This window comes from Haemorhous mexicanus, chromosome 1 (assembly GCF_027477595.1).
Source record: "Haemorhous mexicanus isolate bHaeMex1 chromosome 1, bHaeMex1.pri, whole genome shotgun sequence".
Classification (NCBI taxonomy): Eukaryota; Metazoa; Chordata; class Aves; order Passeriformes; family Fringillidae; genus Haemorhous; species Haemorhous mexicanus.
This window is the reverse complement of record NC_082341.1, coordinates 72,453,460-72,474,993: the sequence shown is the minus strand read 5'-3', so window position 1 is coordinate 72,474,993 and position 21,534 is coordinate 72,453,460. Positions and strand designations below refer to the sequence as shown.

At 39.9% G+C, this 21,534-nt stretch overlaps 2 protein-coding genes across 2 annotated transcripts; both read left to right on the top strand.

Annotated features, from left to right (window-relative positions):
* The first annotated feature begins 2,266 nt into the window (after positions 1 to 2,266).
* LOC132330993 (leukocyte elastase inhibitor A-like) lies at positions 2,267 to 8,438 on the top strand. The gene is made up of 8 exons (XM_059853906.1): positions 2,267 to 2,433; positions 3,645 to 3,829; positions 4,334 to 4,396; positions 5,000 to 5,128; positions 5,330 to 5,447; positions 5,758 to 5,900; positions 6,640 to 6,807; positions 6,956 to 8,438. The coding sequence occupies exons 2-8, from the start codon at positions 3,662 to 3,664 to the stop codon at positions 7,358 to 7,360; spliced, it is 1,194 nt and encodes a 397-aa protein (XP_059709889.1). The 5' UTR covers positions 2,267 to 2,433; positions 3,645 to 3,661; the 3' UTR covers positions 7,361 to 8,438.
* Positions 8,439 to 8,574: 136 nt separating this feature from the next.
* LOC132331001 (ovalbumin-like) lies at positions 8,575 to 19,906 on the top strand. The gene is made up of 8 exons (XM_059853919.1): positions 8,575 to 12,125; positions 13,119 to 13,303; positions 13,859 to 13,921; positions 15,165 to 15,293; positions 16,064 to 16,181; positions 16,952 to 17,094; positions 17,375 to 17,530; positions 18,265 to 19,906. The coding sequence occupies exons 2-8, from the start codon at positions 13,136 to 13,138 to the stop codon at positions 18,667 to 18,669; spliced, it is 1,182 nt and encodes a 393-aa protein (XP_059709902.1). The 5' UTR covers positions 8,575 to 12,125; positions 13,119 to 13,135; the 3' UTR covers positions 18,670 to 19,906.
* The last annotated feature ends 1,628 nt before the right edge of the window (positions 19,907 to 21,534 follow it).

Below are 21,534 nucleotides of genomic sequence, written 5' to 3'. Positions count from 1 at the left end.
GCATAGTGAGTCTCCTCAAAACCTGCAATTCAGGAGATCCTTCAATCTGCTTGAACAAAAGCTCCTGGATTTTCAGACATTCCCATTAAAACACTATCTCTGTCTAAGCCTCACTCTAACCTACACTAAACTAACATAGAAGAGAGCAAAATAGCAGAGCAGGAGGCTAGAAGAACTGCAGAGAGTGTTCCTTTCTGGGAATGAAGGCCTGTCCAACTCTGTTGTCTGTAATTTGACCACTAACAAAAAAATGCTTCGTGTGAAATAAATATCCACCAAATGGAAAAATGGAGCCATAGTTAACCTTCAGATTAATTCAAAATGAATTAAGAAGTATCTACAAAACCAGAGAAATAATAAACAACATTGAAGAAACCTGGAGAAACCTGTTCACTTAAGACAGTTAAAAGTATTAGAAAACTAAGCAGGGGCTAAGAGAGTAGTGTTTCACTCTGTGAGCATATTAGATATCTTGAACTTTGCTTTAACATATTCCTACACAGAATGCATTTTAAAGGTACTTGTGGCTTTTAGCACATACCCCTGAGTCCAAAGGCCATGAATTATTGTGCTTCAGGATTGCAATTTTCCATCCACTGTATTAATTTGGATTAAGAATTGCCAGTGTTCCTGAAAGAAAAATATTTGCTTGTGTCTTGCTGTTCAAAAACCCTCTTATTTCTGTTCTGGGAGACACCTGGATGCTACACTGACTTAGAACAGTTACAGCTTGTACCTCCTACCTGTATACCTACCCCCTCTTATATTCCACAACATTTTTCCTCCCACTGTGCCTAGTACCCAAAATAAGACTGCAGAGAACAGCCCATCACCACAAGAAAGGGAACGGCCCAGCTCTGCTCTGCAGTTCCCTGTCGATGACAATGCTGTGTTGGGGAATCCATTCAGTGCAGGTAGCTTAAGGTGCAGCTGCAGGTTGGACTCTGGGTGAGAGACCCAAGGAAGGGGCTGTGAAATGCCCACCCAGTGCAGAACAAAGGGCCCAGGGAGCTGTGGCCTGGCCAGGGAACCGGACAGTCAAAGATGCAGCAGGAGCCAAGGACCTTGGACTTTCTCACACTTAGATTGTGGGAAAAGCCCATCCTTTCTTTGGGGTCCCTTTTTGGAGGCACCAGCTCAAGCTGATATTTTGTTATTGCACTATGATTAAATTATTTCAAGGATTGAGATGTCTGAGGCTCTGTGATGGTAAGGAAATCTGGTGTGACTGTGGGTGTGGGGGATGCAGCTGTGAAGTGGCCTTGATCCTGGCTTGGCTGGTGCAGATGTAACTGCTGGAGTGCTCCTGGATGGTCAGACAGGGCTCAGCACTGAGGAACAGGCTCAGCAGGTGGGTTTTTAGGTGACTGTGTGGAGAGCAGCCAGAAACCAGGAAAGCAAGCCAGATGCTTCTTTGGGAAATTTTCTTGCCCTAGTGTTGAGCAAGTTAAACCAGACTGCATGGCTTTCATTGCTTCAGGCAAAATCTGTGCAGGTCTGACTCTCTTGTTCTCAGGGCTTAAATGAACAGTGTGTTTTTAATTCCTATTTCCTCCCAAGAAATAGCTATGAGAAAATTCAAACTGAAAGGGAATTAAACCCCATGAGTACTTTATGACTGATAGGAAACTGCCTTCAGAATTTCCTAAATACCAGAGAAGCTCAGTATCTGGTTGGATTGATGTGTAAATACATCCTAGTAGTGATAACTAAGTACTTGTTACAAAACAATGTTGTTAGTGCTTGCATACACTCACAGGAATACGTGCCCACCCACACACCATATCAGCCTGAATGTGAAGAAAGATAATTTCTCAGGAAAATAACACCAGAAATATATTACTTCTTATAAGCAGGTTGCTCTGTCCCTGCTGCCTACGCCTTGCTGAAGCAATATAAGACAATGATCAGGTGTCCTCAGAGACACTGACAAAAATGAGGAGTAATGGGAAGTTCTGGGCTAAACTTAAGATATAGTTTAGCCCAGGACCAAATCAGTGGGCTGGTTATAGCAGTATAATTGTTTCTGCTACAAAAACTGTATGTAGCGTTCATTGGTGCCACTTCTGACATCCAAACACAACAAAATTCTTAGAATTTTTTTTTACAGGTGAAAAACCCCTCTGAAATCACCTTTATTTCTAGGAGTTTGGTTTCTTTTTTTATAAAAACTTACTTTTTTTTTTTTTTTTACATCTTAGTATGCATTTAAAATTGTGACTTCTTTCTGAACTCCTAGGGATATAGAAAAACTTGAGATTCCACAACAGATCCCCTAATTATACTAACTGGTTGCAACATAGAGGAATGTGATTCATCATGAGTGAAATTTATGCTGCCACTGGGAGTGGCAATGGTTTTATATCCCATTGCTCCAGAAGCTCCATCAAGAAGCTCGAGTGTCAAGTTGATGCCGTCAGTACGGAGGAGAAGGTAAATATCTCCATGATCTTTAATTCTAAATGGCAGAACTAGGATCTAAGGATCAATATGTGCATTGGTAATATACATACCTCCTCTGCACATATATATGGCTTGTGACATATTTTGAGGAAGTGACAATGTTTTGGATTACATTAAAATGCATGGGTTGTGTAATGAATCTGTGCTTAACTTATACAATGGTACTTCTAAACTTCTGCCTTCCAAGTGTGCTTCTAAAGAAGATTAAAACCATTTGCCACTTCTTCTGTATGACCCAGACTGGTAATTTATACAAGCATAGTCTTTCTGTAGTGCTCTATCTTTCAAATATTTATATGGATAATTTAATTCTTCTCCAGTAATAGGAGAAATATGCTTACTACGTGTGTGGAGGAAATTATTCAGACTCAGTAAGAATCAAACCAAATATGACTTAGAACAGTGGAACTTCTAAAATACTGAACTTATGATCAGATGTTTCTACAGCACTTTATTGGATGCAGGCCCTACATCTTTAATTCTTTAATGAGAAAGGAACTTTGTTCTAGGTCTAAGATATGAAGAGTTTTCCAGAACTTTCAAGATGATCAGCTTGTAATAATTGTGATTGTAACTGAAGGGTATCTGGGAAAAAAGAGTTCAAGCAGCAGGAAAAATAGTTTAAACTTCAGATAAAAAAATATGTCTGGAAATTTCTACTAATGCACAATGTGTTTTTGCTAAAAATCTTACTAAGTGAGACTGTCTTTAGTTCCATTTTCTGTCAAACATTTGTTAAGCAACCAGCCTTAGAAGGACATGTACGTGAGGCACAGCTGAGTAATACACATAAAGTTTTTAGAGAGAAACAAAGAGTCAGATATGATCAAGGGTGCAATTAATAACTGCAATGCCTAGAGGACTCAAGGCACCAAGATCAGGATATAAACTGAGCTGGAAGCTTGGATAGGACAAAGTTAGGGCTAAGCAGCAAAGCCATATTGCTATTGCTTGAGCTGGAGAAGCAGCTCAACTCAGAATACTGTTTCTGTAAATGTGTTTCTTCTGTTATTCAGGGTGCTGGTTTTCAGATTCTCTGTGAAGCCCCAAATGTAATGAACAGGGAATTTCCATGAAGTACTGAATAATTCAGCCAAGCTATTGCAAAAAACCTTACCAGGGCATTTAAACGTAGCAGGTGTAAGGATGAAGAAACTAAATTGTTTTTACCCTTGTTTCAGGTGATCACAGTGCCACAATGTGCTCTCTCAGTGCAGCCAATGCCAAGTTCTGTCTTGACTTTTTCAGAGAGCTGAACAAAAGAAAAAGAAATGAAAACATCTTTTTCTCCCCACTAAGTCTGTCAGCTGCCTTTGGAATGGTTGTCCTTGGAGCCAGGGGCAGCACACTCGAGCAGATTGAGAAGGTAGGGCTTTGCTCTGAAAAGAGAACACTGGCAAGATATGAGCCAAGAGGCTGATTGTGCCATCTGATACAGTTCCTAAACATCCAAAGGGCTGATGCACACAGAAAGCCCTTTTAAAAATACATTATGCTGTTCCTAATACCAAACTTCTTCAGACTACACATTATTATTGAATTGACTGTTCAATGAATACATCAGTGCTAAAGAAAATGTTTTGGAGTATCCCTGCACTCTCAGAGCACAGAAGAGTTCCTTACCTTTAATATGTTTTTCTGCCTTCTCTGGACATCCAAAGCCTCCTTGCGCATATAGAAAGATTTCAAAGATTTCATGCACTCACCATCTCCTAAAACTATTTGCTCACTTGCAAGGATTTTACAGTAAAGAGCAAAGGGGCCTTTCCACAGGGCCTGTGTTTGGCTGTGTTTTGGGATAGGCTTGCAACACTGCTTTAGCTTTGAAGTACCTTCACTCATCTGCATTCATCCAACATTTACATTGCAGGTCTTTCATTTCAGAGAAGTTTTGAGCAGTACGAGACAGGAAAACAGATACCCTTCTGAACAGGTAAGACACAATTGCAGCTCTGAGCTGAATCAACAAGAGCCAGTTTGTCAGCCTTTTTTCCTTGAAGACAATCACTTAATCAGAAAGCACAGCAGGGCTGATCAGCCTCCCCATCTAGATTTGCCGGCCTGCTTATTACTGTTCCTTTATTAGTTATTTAAGGGGCCTTGTGAGATCACACATTTCAACAGCTGAGCCTTCTCATCATGGGTTTCTAACCAAAACAGCAGTGCCAATCTAAAATGTGATAAGTGCTTCAATTGCCACCTGTAAAAGTTTGCCTACAGAGCATGCCAAAGGCACCTTGAAGCTTGCTTCTCCCAGTCTTTAAGCCAGCAGCCTTTTGCTTAGTGTGCACAGAGACACCACTGTAGGGTACGGCGTGGTTTGGAGATGAAGAGCCAGAAGGGGAACTGTTTTGTCATTCTCTACATGGGCACAGGGGGAATAGGAGGTGGTGTCCTGGTGCATTTATTCCAGTGCCTGAATCAGCTGGGTGGAGTAGGGTTTCTCATGCAGAGAGAGGCTGCAATTCACCCTCAGGTCCAACTTTGCATAGGAAAGCCCAAGCCTACCACGAAACATCTGTTTTCCTGTTTGAAGTGTGAAGAAGATGAAGGAGTCCATTCCCAGTTCCAGGCTCTGTTGGCTGAAGTCAGTGAACCTGGACCAGGCTGTTGTCTCACCATTGCCAACAGGCTTTTTGGAGAAATTACTTATCCATTCTTCCAGGTAAGGGACCGTGGTCTCCCTTGTAACAGCTCCTAGGAGTCAGCAGAATGTTTTCCATCATGAAGCACAAAGGGGCATATGCCTTTGTTACCAATTTCTTTCTTACTGATCTACTACATGAAACTATCCTGAAGCCATGAAATTATCTATCTTATAAAAATGATCACATTGCAATAAACTTCTACAATTTGTACTTTTCAGCAATACTTGGATTCCACAAAGAAATTCTATCGAGCAGAACTGGAACCAGTAAATTTTAAATACACTGAAGAAGAAGTCAGAGACAAAATTAACTTCTGGGTTGAAAATGAAACAAAAGGTAAACAAAAATGTGCAGGTTTTTTGGTTTGCAATTGAACCACTTATGAATATCAGTCTCTACATTTTTTCCAAAGATAGCAAGATTTTTAATATATGAAACACATGCACTAATTTTTTATTTTCAATAGAAAATAAATGTAGTAAGTGGAACAAAAATGCCTTGAGTTCCTTGGTTCCAAAGCTGTACATAAATACTTGTCATTTCTCTGATAGCATTATACCACTTGTCAATTTAAAAGAAATAACTACTAATAGTCAAAGCTTGACAGAACAAAGTAATATTTTGTCTTAATTCACTATTTTTAAAGGTAAAATCAAAGACCTATTTGCTGCTGGTTTTATTGATCCCTCTACTGTACTTGTCCTGGTCAATGCTATATATTTTAAAGGAAAGTGGGCAGTAGAATTTAAGAAAGAAGACACTAAGGAAGCATATTTCCACCTGAACAAGGTACAGTATGGGCAGGAACTGAAGCTGCTGGGGGATGGAGGTCAGATGTCTGCCTTATGTAATAACAGAGGGGGGCTTTTCTCCTCTCTCTTATCCCTAGACAAAACAGTGGTCTTAGGTGAGAGCAGTAAAAGGCTGTATTTCTCTCTGTTTTCCTAACCAAATATGTAAATGTTTATACCAGTTCACATCAGAAGTGGTTCTTGTGCAGCTGAGATCCTTGTTGGACCAGTTCCACTGAGCACATGCACTAACTTTCTTAGGGATTTTGCAACTAAGGGTGCTATTTCAAAAATAGTCTGCTCTTGAGATTGAAAGTGAGGATTCTGCTTCTCTGCTATTTATGAACAGAACAGTGTGTGCTTTCAGGAAAAAAAAGTATTAAAGACAAATTATCTCAGGGGAATGAATACATTATTCATGAAGAATTTAATTTATGGTTGCATAAGATGTATCAGTTTCCTCATCTGACACAGCAGAAAAAAGAAAGATGTAATGAGGAAGTTGTGAGTAAAGTAATTTGGCACCATTAGAAAGGGAAATGTAGTTTTTATGTTTCTAAATGGATAACTTCACTGAGACTACAGTTGAGAGAAACATATCAATGCTACAAGTATATTAAACCCATAACCAGTTTAAATAATGCTTTTGAGCTGAACTCTAACCTCAGTGCTGAAGCCAATTAAAACTAGGGTGATAATTTCTGTCTTTTCCATTTAATATGTTTCATATGTTCCAGAATGAGAGAAGGAAAGTGCAGATGATGTTTCAAGAAGGATATTTTAACATGGCAATCATAGAGGAACTGAAAACAAAAGTCATAGAGCTCCAATACTTCAATAATGAACTGAGCATGTTCATTCTTCTTCCTGAAGATGACTGTGAGGACTTTACTGGCCTAGAACAGGTAACACTTCATTTTCTCTCCAATGGCATTATAGAGAGCAATGCTTTAGCATTGTTCCAGTGTGGTCAGAAGACAAGTGGGAAAAACTGAACTTCCTTTCCTTGCACTCATTATGGTGCCACTCATTACTCCCAATACCACCTTACAGCTCGAATGTGCCCTGACCTATGAAAAACTGGCAGAATGGACCAGCTCGGCTATGATGCAACCACTGAGAGTGAAGGTGTACCTGCCCCAGTTCAAGATGGAGGAAAGTTATGTTCTCAACAACACCCTCCAGGAGATGGGAGTAATGAATGTTTTTGACTGGGGAAAAGCTGATTTATCAGGAATCTCTATGAAAGGTGGCTTGGTTGTGTCCAAGGCCATCCAGAAGACAATCGTGGAAGTCAATGAAGAGGGCACTGAGGCAGGTTGTTCCACGGGGCTTCTTGCAATGCCTCTGTGCTGCCCAGTAACTTGTGAGTTCAGAGCTGACCGTCCATTCCTCTTCTTCATCAGACACAACCAAACCAACACCATTCTCTTCTTTGGAAGATATTCCTCTCCTTAAGTGGAGGCTACATTGGAAATTAGATCTTTCTCCCCACTTACATCCCAACTGGCAAGCAATTAGGATAAAAGACAAAAGAAAAGACATTTCTCTAGACTTTATCCTATAGTCTGGTTTGCTGTAAATAAAAAAGACTATCTGAGAAGAACCAAATTAAAGATAGACCCCTAAACCCCATGAATCATAGACATATTTTACTTTTAGGAGGCCTCATGAAAATGACGTCTACCTTAAAATACACTATGAGGTATTTACCAAAAAGCTGTAGTCCTCTAGAGATATTTGCAAAGAAAATTTTACTTTGAGCCTTTCCTAATGCAGTAGGGATCCAATAAACCCATGAGTTTAGTGCCCTGAAGATAAGTGATGCCTTCTCTCACATGAAGTAGAGAGGAGGATAGGGATCTGCATTAAAAGCATAACCTCAGGTACTTGGTCTCTTTTAGCCTTACCTACCTAAGGTCTCAAGGAAAATACCACTTTATAGGGGAGCATCACAATATTCCCCCGGGGCCTCCTATTAAACCCTGATTGGGGGCAATGTTTCAAACTGGAGCTCTCAGGGTTTATTCTCAGAGAGCAGAGAAGACAGAAGATTTTGTGGTGTAATTTTGCTAGCTCTCAAGAAGGGCAGACTCATTTCTTTTGGTGAAAAACCCTGTGTGACCAAGTTCTTTACCTTCCTATAAACTCCCACATAACAAAACAAGGGTTTCAGAATAATGGAACAATTTTCTGACAAGGCCTGCTCTGTGATGGCTGGGAATTAGACACATAATTCACACATTAAACTTTAAGTAGTGATCAGCCGTTCTCACTTCTAAGAGCCAGTTCTGTTTGGGCCTCAGGTAGCATGAGTTTCTTGTTCCTGCTATTTTCTTAATCATTAACATAAAAAATTAAAAAATCTATAGTGAGGTTTTTAAATGGGTAGACTGTGTTTATTATTTGTTAATATTACTATTTATCATTATAAACCCACTGCAAACTAAATAGTAAATGTAGTAGTCTGCAGAATTAAGTGAACAGAAGAATAGTCTAATATAGCAAGTAAAAATAAGGGTAATCCTTTCAAAAATGTAAATGACACTGAAGTCTACCTCCCACTTTTAAATATTCTCCATGCTGAGTTTAGGCACTGGACAATTCAACATTAGGGTACATGAACTCTGAACCTTCTCCCTCTTTTACATGACCACTATTAGTTGCCTGACTTATGGGTGAGCAGTTCTCTGGGAAGCAAATCAAGAGGAAAATTTCTGGTAAAGCTAATTTTCTTGCTTATGATCTAGTTCCCTAAACCACCTCCTGGAGGTTGTGGTGTTGGTGGTGGGAAGGAACAGCACAGGGTCACAAGAAGGGAGCAGCCTGTCCAGTCTGGCAGAAGGTAATGTCCAAAAGCCACAGATACATCAAGAATACTTGCTTTAATGGGAAAAATATTCCAGCCTTTGATGACTCACTTCTCCTTTCCCTGTTACTCACTGGAGGGAAGAAGGTAAACCCTGGGAGCATACTGGTACCTTTGTAGAACTGATGATTCAAAGGGCTCTTCCAAATGCTGAGGTATGCAGGAAAAATTGCAGTAAATTACAGTACTCAACACAAATTGAACTGCTGAATAAAGCAGACCCATTCTAGTCTGGAGGTACTTCATATGGCTGCAATTGCAGTATGAAATACAGCCTGAAATAGTAAAATTACTGTAGAGACACAGTTTTTATACCAATTAGCTGGTAAGAGAACACAAAACACAGGCTGTTAGCTCTTTGATAAATAAAGTATTCAAAAAACAGCTATACATGTTTTTCAACAACTGCCATTGGAATTCTGGTTTGTCTCCAATTAAAATTACTTAGATTAAAAGAAAAAAAGGGAAATTAACAGTATTAAAATTTATTATCTTGCACAATCAGGCCTATATATTTTCAGATAAAATGTAAAAGAAAAAGCATGAAAGTGATAAAGGCAAGTTCTTTAACATTATCCCAAAAAGCACAAGTCTTACAGGAGGAATTTTGTGTGTGAACAAAGGAGAAGGTATGACTGAAACAAGGAGGTCACTTAGTTTACTACAGCAGAAGTAATTACATATTTTAATTAACAAAACCCCCAAAAACTTACTTCAGGGATATCTAGATAATTCAGAGCCTGCAACAAAATACAGTATAAATTATAATTTAAAAAGCCCTTCTCTTCTCCTCATGCAATCTTTTTTCCTTATTGCCATTTTAATCTACAAGAATGAAAAAAAAAATGTGGTGATAAACACCAGAAGCTGGAAAGAAGTCTCCTGCTGCTAGTGTAGTGGCAGCAGCTCCTACTGTGGAGGGCAGTGCTCCCACAAAATCATGGATGTTTACTTAAAAATAGAAGGTAAACCCTCCACTTTGGCAGCAAATGCTTCTCCTGTGGTAAAACTGTAGTTTGTAAAAGTTCAATGCCAAGCAATAGAGCTTGCAGAGCAAAGTTGGAAACTCCAAACGGTGCCTGGAGCAGACCTAGCCTTGAAGGGCATTCCACGGCCTCCTCCCCAGGGACATGCTCCATGCCTAGTTTTGAACCACACCAGCACTCATGACAGCCTACAAAAGTTTAGACTGGCAAAAAGCAAAGCAAAAGATGTCAAATAGTATTTGCATGAGGATCCATGGAAAAGTAACACATATTTGTCCCACAATAGAAAGATCTGTGGCTTCCCACAGTCTGATTACTGAGTTACTCTTTACATATTCACATTTCCACTGAACTTTATTCTCTCTGATGGTTGCAGTTCTCCTCAGTTTTCTCTGAAACTGTGCTTTCCTTTAAACAGTTTCTTAGTACCTATTTAGAACATAATTTCCTATTATATCTTCAAAAGCTTTGCAATACATAGGCAAGAAGGGCAAAGGAAGATTTTTGGATTGTCACAGAAAAAGCCAAAGAGGGCAGCTTTGAGTCACACTCCACCCTCTCCCTCACCTTCCCCCCCTCCCCCCCCACCATGAAGAAGACTAATGTTTATTTTCCTCAAAATATAAATGGTAGTGGGTTTTATAGTAGGAAGTTCCTTATGGTCTCAGTCAGAAAGGCACTCAGGCACAGTACAGTGCACCCAGGATGTGTCATACAGACAGACGGGCCATCCAAAAGTACAAGCAAACATTACTCTCAAACACTGTTCAGTAGTTCCTGAGCAACCAGAAGAAATTACATGTGAAAATAAGAACAGAGAAATGTTGGAAAGAGCTCCTTGGTCTCCTTGTTTATGCCAGCATCAGAGGAAATCTCCTTCTTATCTTCAGATTTTCCCATCTTCATTGCTGCTATAATATCCTCATTCTGAATGGGGAAACTAAAAACCACTCCAATTATCAGGCTCTTCACATACATCCCTGCATTTCAGCAAGACAAAGAGCACTGTTAGGGATAAAGCAGCTTCCCTTCTTTTCCACAGAGGGTGCACTTACTGCTGTATGCTCTGTGACTTAACACATACAAATTTGGATTTCTATTATCCATCCCTATGGCCTTTGCAGATGCCAGATTTGTTTCTTTACTGCTCATCAAGTCTATTATTTAATAAAGAGTAATAGCTTGTTACAATTGAATTATATTTTATATTGTGCATTATGGTTGTGTAACAGACCATGAATGTTCCTGCAGACAGATTCTGCAGTTTATTCACCTGCCATAGTTACAAGGTATGGAAGATCTATGGGAATGGCCTGTGCAAGTACCATGGGCCTTGCTGCCATGACCTGCACAGAATGAAAATTAAAAGCTGACTCTTAGTCATTCTTTAAATACAGTTTAAACGAATTTCTGAATACCTGAATACTCTGGGGTCAGGCTTACAGCCCAGGAAATATGTAATTCCTGACCATTCCTCAAATCTTTTCCTCTTCCATGCCCATCTTCAGGCCTTTATGTCATCTCAACATTGTTGCTCTAAATGTTTTAATCAAAATGAAGTTTTAGCAAGATATGCTTTCTCCTCAGAGTTTTTCTCCCCTCTTCCTGCACACCTATGCTGTAGACCCTCAAAGTGTGGCCTCAGGTAAAATACGGTACGTTCACCTAGGCAGAGAAATGGATGTGGCTGTGCTTTTAACAAGTACAGGCCATACACCACACCAGTCTGCACTCCAGGAGTATATTTCTGCATTTTGTCAGACCAAAAACCTTTCAGTCTTGAAAACTAAACAGAAAGTTTTGAGTTTGTTCTAGCATGAAAAAAAAAAAAATCCATTTCAAACCCCCCTCAATACAATGACCACCCTGCAGCTGGCTTTACTTGGGATTACATTATTTTGGCAAGGTCAGATGGCCACCATTCTTGAGGAACTTCCCTCTGTTCCACTGCACAGATGTTTTAGTGAGCTGTTGCACGTCTACTAGACCTCCAGCAGTTAGCCCAACATCCACCTTTCCCTTCATGACTGGTGGGAGTGCTGTGTTAGAGTGCTTTTGACACTGAGAATGCCTCACCCCTGAGGAGAAGAGAAGGTCACAGCAAAAGCTTAAATAATTCCTTTTTAAATCAGGTTTTACGTAATAAATAAAGATGACTTGCTGCAAATAGAATACCAGCTTAACACAGGCCTGCTCAATGTTTCTAGGTGCAATGAATCGTGACAAAAGGCAGTGTTTGAAGATGACTCCTTGAAGGCAACAGTGGGAGTGTCTCAAAATCGTGCTCTATATATCATCAAGAGCTCAGGGAGCTGTTTAGCTTCAGCTGGCAAGCTGGATTATTACATGCCTCTTTGAAGTTTGTAGGGTAAGTATTCCTCCAAGAAAATGTAATTTCTAATTTGTATTCTTTAGGATGGAAAAAAATTATATTATGTTTAATAACCTTAAGGTAAGTATAAGACAGATATTTAAAAAGAGAGCATGTACAGTAATTTTGCCTTGTCTTTTCATTTTATCTTGTACTGTTTGACTGTCAAATACTTTTTGGTGTGTAAAATATGTGTCTTGTGCACCACAACACTGAGTAGAAATAGTTCTTTTTCATTTAAAACCTGTTGTCACATCAAAACTATCCTTTTATAACTCTAATAATTGGGAATAAAGGTATTTCTCTTTTCTCAATCTCACTCCCTGACAAAACCCATATGTTATATATATATATTTATGTATGTGTAGATACATATATATATATATGCATGAGTGTGCTAAAAAGCATCAGCAGTGATTAAATGTCTGAAACAGGACCACAGGAAAACCCTAAATTTATATGCCAACATCCAAGCAGCTGTCTTACAGCTCATATTATTGCTATAAACTACAGAAAAGCAACCTCCAAGTTTGTGACTGCTTGTACTAAGCAACAGTGAGAAGTACACAAAGAGTGTAGTGAGTGACTATATTTGATTTAAAGATGGAGAGCAGCCACAGAAAAAATGAAATATTTTGTTTGCATTGCCTCAAACACCCTTCAGAGCCCTCTGGATGGCCATAGGGAAACTCATTCAATGTTATATTTGTCACATAGAAGGGTGGATGAAACTTTCTACTTCCTAAAAGGCAAGCACAAGGTACTATCTTGCTAATAGGATCTTGTTGAAAGAAAACAAACGTGTTTGTATGTAAATGGATCAGGAGTTACAATATTTCTAATGATCACAGAATTTGTAGGCTACACATCATTCACTGGTTCACCATCACAAAACCAGCAATGAACTGGCAGTTTCTGGGCTATTGGCAATGCTCTTTAAAACAAGCACTACATACTGTGACCATCAAATCGTACTTCTGTTTGCTTTAGGAAACGCTGATTTCACAATGGGCTCCATCAGTGCAGCAAATGCAGAATTTTGTTTTGATGTATTCAAAGAGGTGAAACTTCACCACCCCAGAGACAACATCTTTTATTGCCCCTTGAGCATGATTGCAGCCTTGGCCATGGTCTATCTGGGAGCAAGAAATAACACTGAGTATCAGATGGAGAAGGTAAGTTACAGAAAGGGGTACAAGCTCTCCTTGATCCCTTTCAAAGAGGCAGCAGATTATCCATTTATATCTTCCAAACCTGGCTAGCAAAAAAATGGCTTTCCAAACTCTGGAGCTACTTTTCAGTTATTGCATTTCTGCATGAAGGGCAAGAACAACCTTTGGTTTTCATTAAGAAAGAGCAGTTTTGGAGGATGGTTAAGGCAGGTCTCTTGCTTCAGCTTATACTGTCTCGGAGACCTGATTCCTTCCAGGTCGAAAGGACAACTTGAGACATGAAAAAGATGAAACATTTGGAAAACAAGAGTCACAGTTATAAATATAATGTTGTTGGGCTGTAGCTGATTTATGGACAATGCCATTAACTGGAAAAGACAGGATCTAAGCTGAGGATCACAATCACAAATTTTCAGTGCAGTGCCTGGTTTAAAGCTTACATGAAATTTCTCAGTTCATCAATGTGCTAATCAGACTTTATTAGTGAAAACCTACTTAGCACAAATATCAGTGACTGACAGTGGACTTCATATACCTAATTTCTACTTTCAATTGCAGGTTCTTCACTTTGACAAAATTGCAGGACTTGGAAGTATCCAGACCAAGGTACAGAAACCTAAGGTACATTGATTTCTCTTTCACATCCTTTTCCTGAGAACAGCCTGTTCTGATTGTGCTTTTAGTAGTTTCAACAACTTGCCAAACCTTTGCTAATTCTCTTAATTTCAGATATGTAAGTTAAAAAAAATACAACAAACCACCAAAGCCCAAAGAACAACAGCAACTAAACAAATGCCAAGCAAACAACCACCAACAAAAACAAAAACCACTCAAAAGGAACAAAAACAAACCCCAAAACACCACCAGAAAAAGGCTGCACATATTGCAAGTGACAGGACAGGATAGGGTGCTTTGGGCACCAGGATACACTTTGATATAAATGAACTCCACACCTGCAAGTGCTGCTGGAAGGTTTCAGTACCTGAAGCCAGGGTAGAGTAGGCAGACTTGCTCCTGAGACTCCAAAGTGGGACAGCACAAAAGAGCCCAGAACCTCCAAAGAATGGAAAGAAACCGCACTCTTACAAAGCTACAGGGACTTTTCCAGCCTCCAATTCCCACTGCTACTCCAAGAGAAACATGGGGGATCCCAGTACCTTGATACCTGTATGCTTCTGTCCATGTTAATCTGCTGCCTCTGTAAAGATAACAAAACCCACAGAGCCTGGTGTGTCCCAATTTACTTGGGATCCAAAACACAAGGTGGGACTTCAAAAGAGATGAGATTTTTTTCTTTCTTTTTTTTTAAACAAAGGCAGTATCTAAAGCTAGGGCATTTAGGGACTCAGTAAACATTTAGAAAGGAGCTGTTCAACACGATTATTCTCAAAAGACACAGTCCCACCTACTGTTTATCATTGTGCAGTTTTCTTTTGTGCTTTTAGCCTGTGTCACCATTCTTGGAATTTAAGACAGGTGATTCATTTTTTCACTGTATAACAAAACACTTCCTGACTCCCCTGCTATCTAGCTCTCTTCTTCCTGCAGCTTCTGCAAAAAAAATGCCATGAAAAGGCAAGGAGTGCTTGGGATTTAAAGGCTTTGTACCTATGAAAAGTCACCAATTTCAATAATTAACCTCTAAAATGAGTGGCATCATAGGCTCTGAATGAATTATTATATACATCTTTAGCTGCTTACACTGAACATCCCTCCCATAGAACTCTTAGACTCTATTACACGTTCATTTGCAAATGTTCAGATACTGTGTGTTTTCCTACATTATTTGTACCTTACAAATAATCCTCTTTCTCAGAAAATAACCTAACAGCTGTACTTTTCTGTCTTCTTATCAACAACTCAGTGTGGCAAGTCTGTGAATATCCACCTACTGTTTAAAGAAATCCTCTCTGATATCACTGCACCAGAAGCCAATTATTCACTGCACATTGCCAACAGACTCTATGCAGAAAAGACAAGCCAGATCCTACCGGTAAGTGATCTCTTGCTAAACCTTTTAAAAATCTGTAATCCAGGAGGTCTGGCCAGAGTAGGGGACCAGTTAATCCAATAGTCCCTACTGGTGTGGATTTACATGGCTTTTCACTTTGCCATGGCCCTGGCAGCAGTCTAAATAGAAAGCAATTTGAGGCTAAAATATGGCCCTATTAAAAAAATGAATGGAGTAATAAACAAAATTATTAGTAATGTAACTCCTCACTCTGCACTTGTTCCCCCAAAGCATTTCATTTTAACTGGCTGTTGGAGTTTTTTTCAGAAAATAGTTTGACTTTGGCATATTTCTTCACTTGAAAACTCACCTCAAAACCAAATTTTGAAAGTGTCAAAATCTTTCTTTCACATTTTCAAAGCAAAAGATACAAATATTCTAAATCAAAGGAACTTCTTATCATTGTAAAGAAGGAAATATGCTTTGAAGAAAGGAAGTGGACTTAAAGATGATAAAACAGTCTAAAATCAACCTGAAAACAGGGGGTTGGATCAGGCTTTGTTCCAGAAATTAACCGTTTTTGATATGTGCTCTTAACTGGCCACATAGTAAAAATGTCAGATCCAAAATTATCATGAAACAAAATAATTTCACTGATCCAGTTTTAGTAAATTCTTTCAGGAAGTAAGCAATGAGAACACCTTAACCATAACATCACTATAAAAATCTTAATAACCATATTTTACTTCACTTCCATATTGTTTTTAAAAAATTACTAGTTCACTGGCTACAATTAATTGGTGTCTTTACAGATCTACTTAAAATGTGTGAAGAAGCTGTACAGATCTGGTCTAGAAATGGTCAACTTCAAAACTGCATCAAATCAAGCCAGACAGCGCATTAACTCCTGGGTGAAAAATCAGACAAATGGTAAGTCAGATAAGACTATGAGATATATTTCTCTCTGACAATTGTATTTTATCTATTTCTGAAAGGACTAAACATTAGAGGAGAAATTTCCTCTTCCTGTCCCCATTAGTGGATATTTTCTGTGGAAAGGGATGACTCTATTGCACCTGTGTGGCAGTAACAGAGTGTTTTAAATACATCTGGCAAAGGCAGAGGTGCCACGATATGCACATTTAATATGCACATTTTATATGCATTCTTTTCATATCTGGAGAGATTAACTCATGCAAGGCTACTCCCAGCTTCTCTAGAATATTGGCATATTTTTACAAGGATGTGCTGGGTAGGTAAGAAGTGGGCTTCCAGGGGAGAAAGTAATGCATACTAAACTGATGGTGGGAAATAAATGATTCAGAAGCTTGTGTGCATTTATTGTGTTGAGGTGGGAGGAAAAACCTAGAGTGAATTGTGAGAAACAAACATACTGAGAAAATCTGTTGTGGTTCTTCCCTCTCCCTTTCCTTCTTTTCTTTATAAATATTTATTTTTTTCCAAGCGCTGGTTAGAAATGTTCCTGGGAATCTATAACACCCTTGAACCTACCTGTCTTCTTGAAGAAATGTCTGGCCAGGTGCCAGGTTTCAGTGTATTATTAAATCATCCTCATGAACCTTAATTCGATGTGCAGAGTTTTGGAGAAGGAAAAGTCAAGTGAAGGAGCAGTATATTGATTGACTTCTAAAACTATTGCTATGAAACTTACCACTCTGTGCCCTACTTCTTTCTTAAAGGACAGATCCAGGATTTCCTTGAGCCAAGCTCTGTTAATCCTCAGACTGCTCTGGTCCTTGTGAATGCCATTTACTTCAAAGGGAAATGGAAGACCCCGTTTAAAGAAGAACACACTGAAGAAGTGCCCTTCAATGTGACAGAGGTGGGGGGCACAGACACAGTTTCTGGCCAGATATGTATTTGTTGTGGTTACATTCTGTTGTCATTGGCTGGGTGATTTACCTGGTGCCTCACTGTCAGATTTATGACAGCTGTGTCTGACAGAGCAAACCAGCAGATGAGGCAAAAATGGAGACACAGCTCTTTTCCAAAGGCAGCATGACTGACTGAGTCCTGTCCTTTCAAAGGCCTTGTACATTTGTCTGACCAAAGAAAAAGATTGCTCCCACATCACACCATCTCACTTTTTTTTTTTTTTGCAGCAAGAGAGCAGACCTGTGCAAATGATGTATCAGAACAGCACCTTCAGAGTGGGAAGAGTGGCTGAAGATAAAATTAAGGTCCTGGAGCTTCCGTACGCCAGTGGAGAGCTGAGCCTGTTGGTGCTGCTGCCTGATGACATCTCTGGCCTGGCACAGGTATGGCCCTGGCAGGGCAAGCAGAAGGGCTTGGCTTCTTCAGTGGGGCTTGGCTGCTGTCAGACCTTTTGCTGCCCATTGACATCCCAGCTGCCCACTCCATGGCTGTGCTTGGCAGGCAGGGGAGCACAAAATCTGCCCAGGTGCTGAGGCAGAGCCTCTTAGGAGAGTCCTGAGCTCAGGTGTATAAAATGAAGGTAAAGAAGTGTAGTGCTGCCCCAGCCCTGCAGAAGAGGATGTATATATAAGCAGTGTTATAAAATTACCCACCTGTACTCAAGAAAGGAGAAAAAACAATGCAGTCTTAAATATATGAACAATAACTCATATTTCAGACATATTTTAAAATTATGAAATAGAGTTATTACAGATGTAGAAGAGTTTGCATTTGTTAGGTGCTACCAACTGTAGGTAAATTTTCATGGTCTTGTTTTTGCAATCTTTCACAAGCTGACTAATTTGCTAGGCTGTGAAACTGTTGGGTTGTGCCTCATGAGACACAAGATTACTTGGACAAAGGGGGATGTGTTAAGTTGGTAAAAATCTGAATAAAAGGAGAGTGACACAGGCAGTACTGGAGAGGCAATTAATAAATTACCAGAAGGATGCCAATAGGATGAGCTTCAGGAACCATTCTGGTTGGGGTTTTACTTTTATGATAGCCTTGACAGAAATGAATGGTAGGAAGAAGTAGGATTTGCATCCCACATTTCATTCCCTGCCTCTCTTTGCAGCTTGAGAACAAAATCAGCTTTGAGAAACTTGCCGAGTGGACCAGTTCTCAGGTGATGGAAAAGAGGAGAGTAAAAGTGTACCTCCCACGCATGAAGATTGAGGAGAAATATAACCTCACATCTGTCCTGATATCCTTGGGTATGACTGACCTGTTCAGCCCCTCAGCCAATCTCTCTGGCATCTCTTCAGCAGAGAGCCTGAGAGTATCTGAGGCCATCCACGAGGCATACATGGAAGTCACTGAAGAGGGCACTGAGGAGGGTGCTGGCTCAGCAGACGACACAGAAGACATCCAATATTCCTCTCAGTTTGAAGAGTTTAGGGCTGACCACCCATTCCTTTTCTTGATCAAACACAATCCAAGCAACCTGATCCTCTTCTTTGGTAGATATTGTTCTCCCTAAGAGAAAAGGGCCGGAATAATGCTTGCCTACCCCTAAGAAACAGACCCCCTTTACCCTAGTATTGTAGTATAATCTCATCTCTTCAGTATTTTCTGCAAGTGGAAAGGCTACTCTAAGTCGTGCCCTTTCCTGAAGCTTCCATAGCAGAGACACACCTGCAGGTGAGGAAACAGCAGTGTGTTTGCTCCTTTCCCTTCTCAGACTGGTTTCAGTGTGGATTGAGCCATGCAAAGAGTAAGCCCTCAGAGAATAGAGCCCCTCAAAGACCAGGAAGGGGCCACACGATTTTCACTTGAGGTAGGAATTGCAGATAGGGCTCCAAGTCTTTGGTATTCCATCATGTAGAAAGCCATGGGCTATGCTCATCCCATTCCCTGGTACTATCCTGCTAACAAACCCATGCAGTTCCTGAAACACTGGCTTTGAAATCCCCAGTCTGGAGAAGATGCTTGTGGATAAGATTCTGCAATGCAGGGTATTAATTTGTGCCCATGTGAGTTTTATTTTTTTTTTTTACCTATCTATTGGGAAATGGTGCACATATCCACTATGATCAGAGCTGTCCTCTCATCATGAGTACCTCAGGTAATACTGAATTTCTTCCAGAGTCTTTCCAAAGTCATGGAGAGTTTCCCTTCCACTTCAGAATGTTCAAGGAGATCTAACTTTGTCTAGTTGCAGTTATGTCTTGTCACAGAGTATACCTTCAAAGCCTGAAACATGGATATCTGGAGGATGCAGAACTCAACTCCCAAGCAAAAGAGTTATCTGAATTCTTGTTTAAAACATTGGAAGTCACTTCAAATTTGAGAACATTTAGATTTTTGTGAAAAATCCTGAAAGTGATGTTAAAGAATCTGATTTCCCCATGGGAGTTTTGTGAAAAAACACAGCTTTTAAAGTAATTCCTGTCTCTGTTGATCTTGCTTAGCAAATAAACTTCAATTTGTTCCTGGAAAGTTCTCAGTTGTTCAAAACTCAAGAGCATTTTTATTCCATGAATGTAGCTGGGCTTCTTTGTTCCTATGGTAGTTCAAGACTACATCTCTCATTTTCAAGAAATACATAAGAATCCTAATTTTCTCTGTCTTTTGTCCCAATGTGTCCACTAGCATCTCCACGTATGGTTCCATTGGCACAATGCTATGACCTGTTTTCATTCTAATCATATATTACTGATTTTGATGCACATAATTGATTTTTTCTTTCTTAACACAATAAAAGAAAGTCACAAACCCTGGTCATGAAATTATCTGCATTTTCTTAATTTTCTGGGTGGTTAACCCTTAAAATATTATTACATTGGTAACTGTTGTGAGCAGAATGGGACTTAGTACAAAATCCTCCAGTTTTTAGAATTAATAAAGTTGTGTAGATATGAAGTTTCCTACCCATTTATGAAACAGATGAATGCACACATCTATAGTTTGGCTCCTCTCTGTAATACTGATTACCAAGAAATAGCCCAGTGAAATATTAACTTGTTCTAATGTGTTCTTTGATATAATTCCAATGGGTATTAAAGATGCACTATTAGTTGGATAAATATTTCAAGGAAAAACTGTTCCAGCAACTCTGCCATTTGAGATTATGAAAACACTGACAAATCATATAACTCAAAGGGCATAGGAAAGAATAAGTAGATGGACAACCCATAGGCAAAGCATTTCCCCTCTGAGAGTTTTGAGAGGAGGTATTCTTGTCACTAATATCAGCTGTTCCAATAATAAGGGACAGGGAAACCCTGAATGTACATATAGACTGGGCAATAAGTTTCTGGAGGGAAGCCCCATGGAAAGGGACCTGTGGGATCCTGGTTGATGGGATCCCTGGGGATCCTGGTTGATGGCAAGTTGAACACAAGACAGCAGTGCCCTGGCAGCCAGGAGGGCCAAGTATGTCCTGGAGGAATCAGGCACAGCATGGCCAGCCAGGCAAGGGAGGGCATTGTCCTAATCTGCTCTGCACTGGGGCGGCCTCACCTCCAGTGCTGGGGGCAGGTTTGGGAACCAAAGTATAAAAAAGTCCATAAACTATTGGGGAGAATCCAAAGGAAGGCCATGAGGATGGAGAAGGGCCTTGAGGGGAAGAACTAGAAGGATCTTGGTTTGTTCAGCCTGAAGAAAAAGAGATTGAGGGAGAGAGCTCATTGCAGGCTGCAGCTTTCTCAGACGGGGAAGCAGAGACCAGGAACTTATTTCCTCTCTGGTGACTCATAACAGGCCCTGAGGGAATATCAGGAATCTCTGTCAGGGAAGGCTTAGCTTAGATCCTAGGAAAAGACTTTTCACCCAGAGTGTGTTTGGGCACTGAAACAGGCTCCCCAGGGAAGTGGTCATAGCACCAGCCTGATAAAGGTCAAGAAGTGTTTGGACGACTGTTTTGGGTACATGCTGTGATTCTTGGGGCTGTTGTATGCAGGGCCAGAAGTTGGACTTCATGATCCTGATCCTTCCAACCCAGGACATTCTATGGTTCTATGATTCTATTTCCACATTAACATACAGTGTGGCATGATAAAAGCAGATCTGTAGGGGAAAGAAGGTGGTGCTATCTGTCTGAGAACCACGTTATCTAAATACCATCAGGATGCTTGTGATATAGACTGAGGTTTTTTTCCAGTGGTAAAGACAGCTATTTCACCAAGTAAATTTTAATTCTTTTTCTTTAGAAATTAAAGCAGTGGTCTAAACTGTTCCAAGAGATGCAGAATTTCAACATCTCCAGGCTTGCCATAAGCAGTTCAATCACTTTCTGCATCTCTTGTAGCCAGAAGCACTTGATCCAGTCTGTTAAATTTAGGTCTGTACACTTAACAAAAAAGACGACTTCAAAGGTTACATTTGAAAACTTTCATTCCTATGA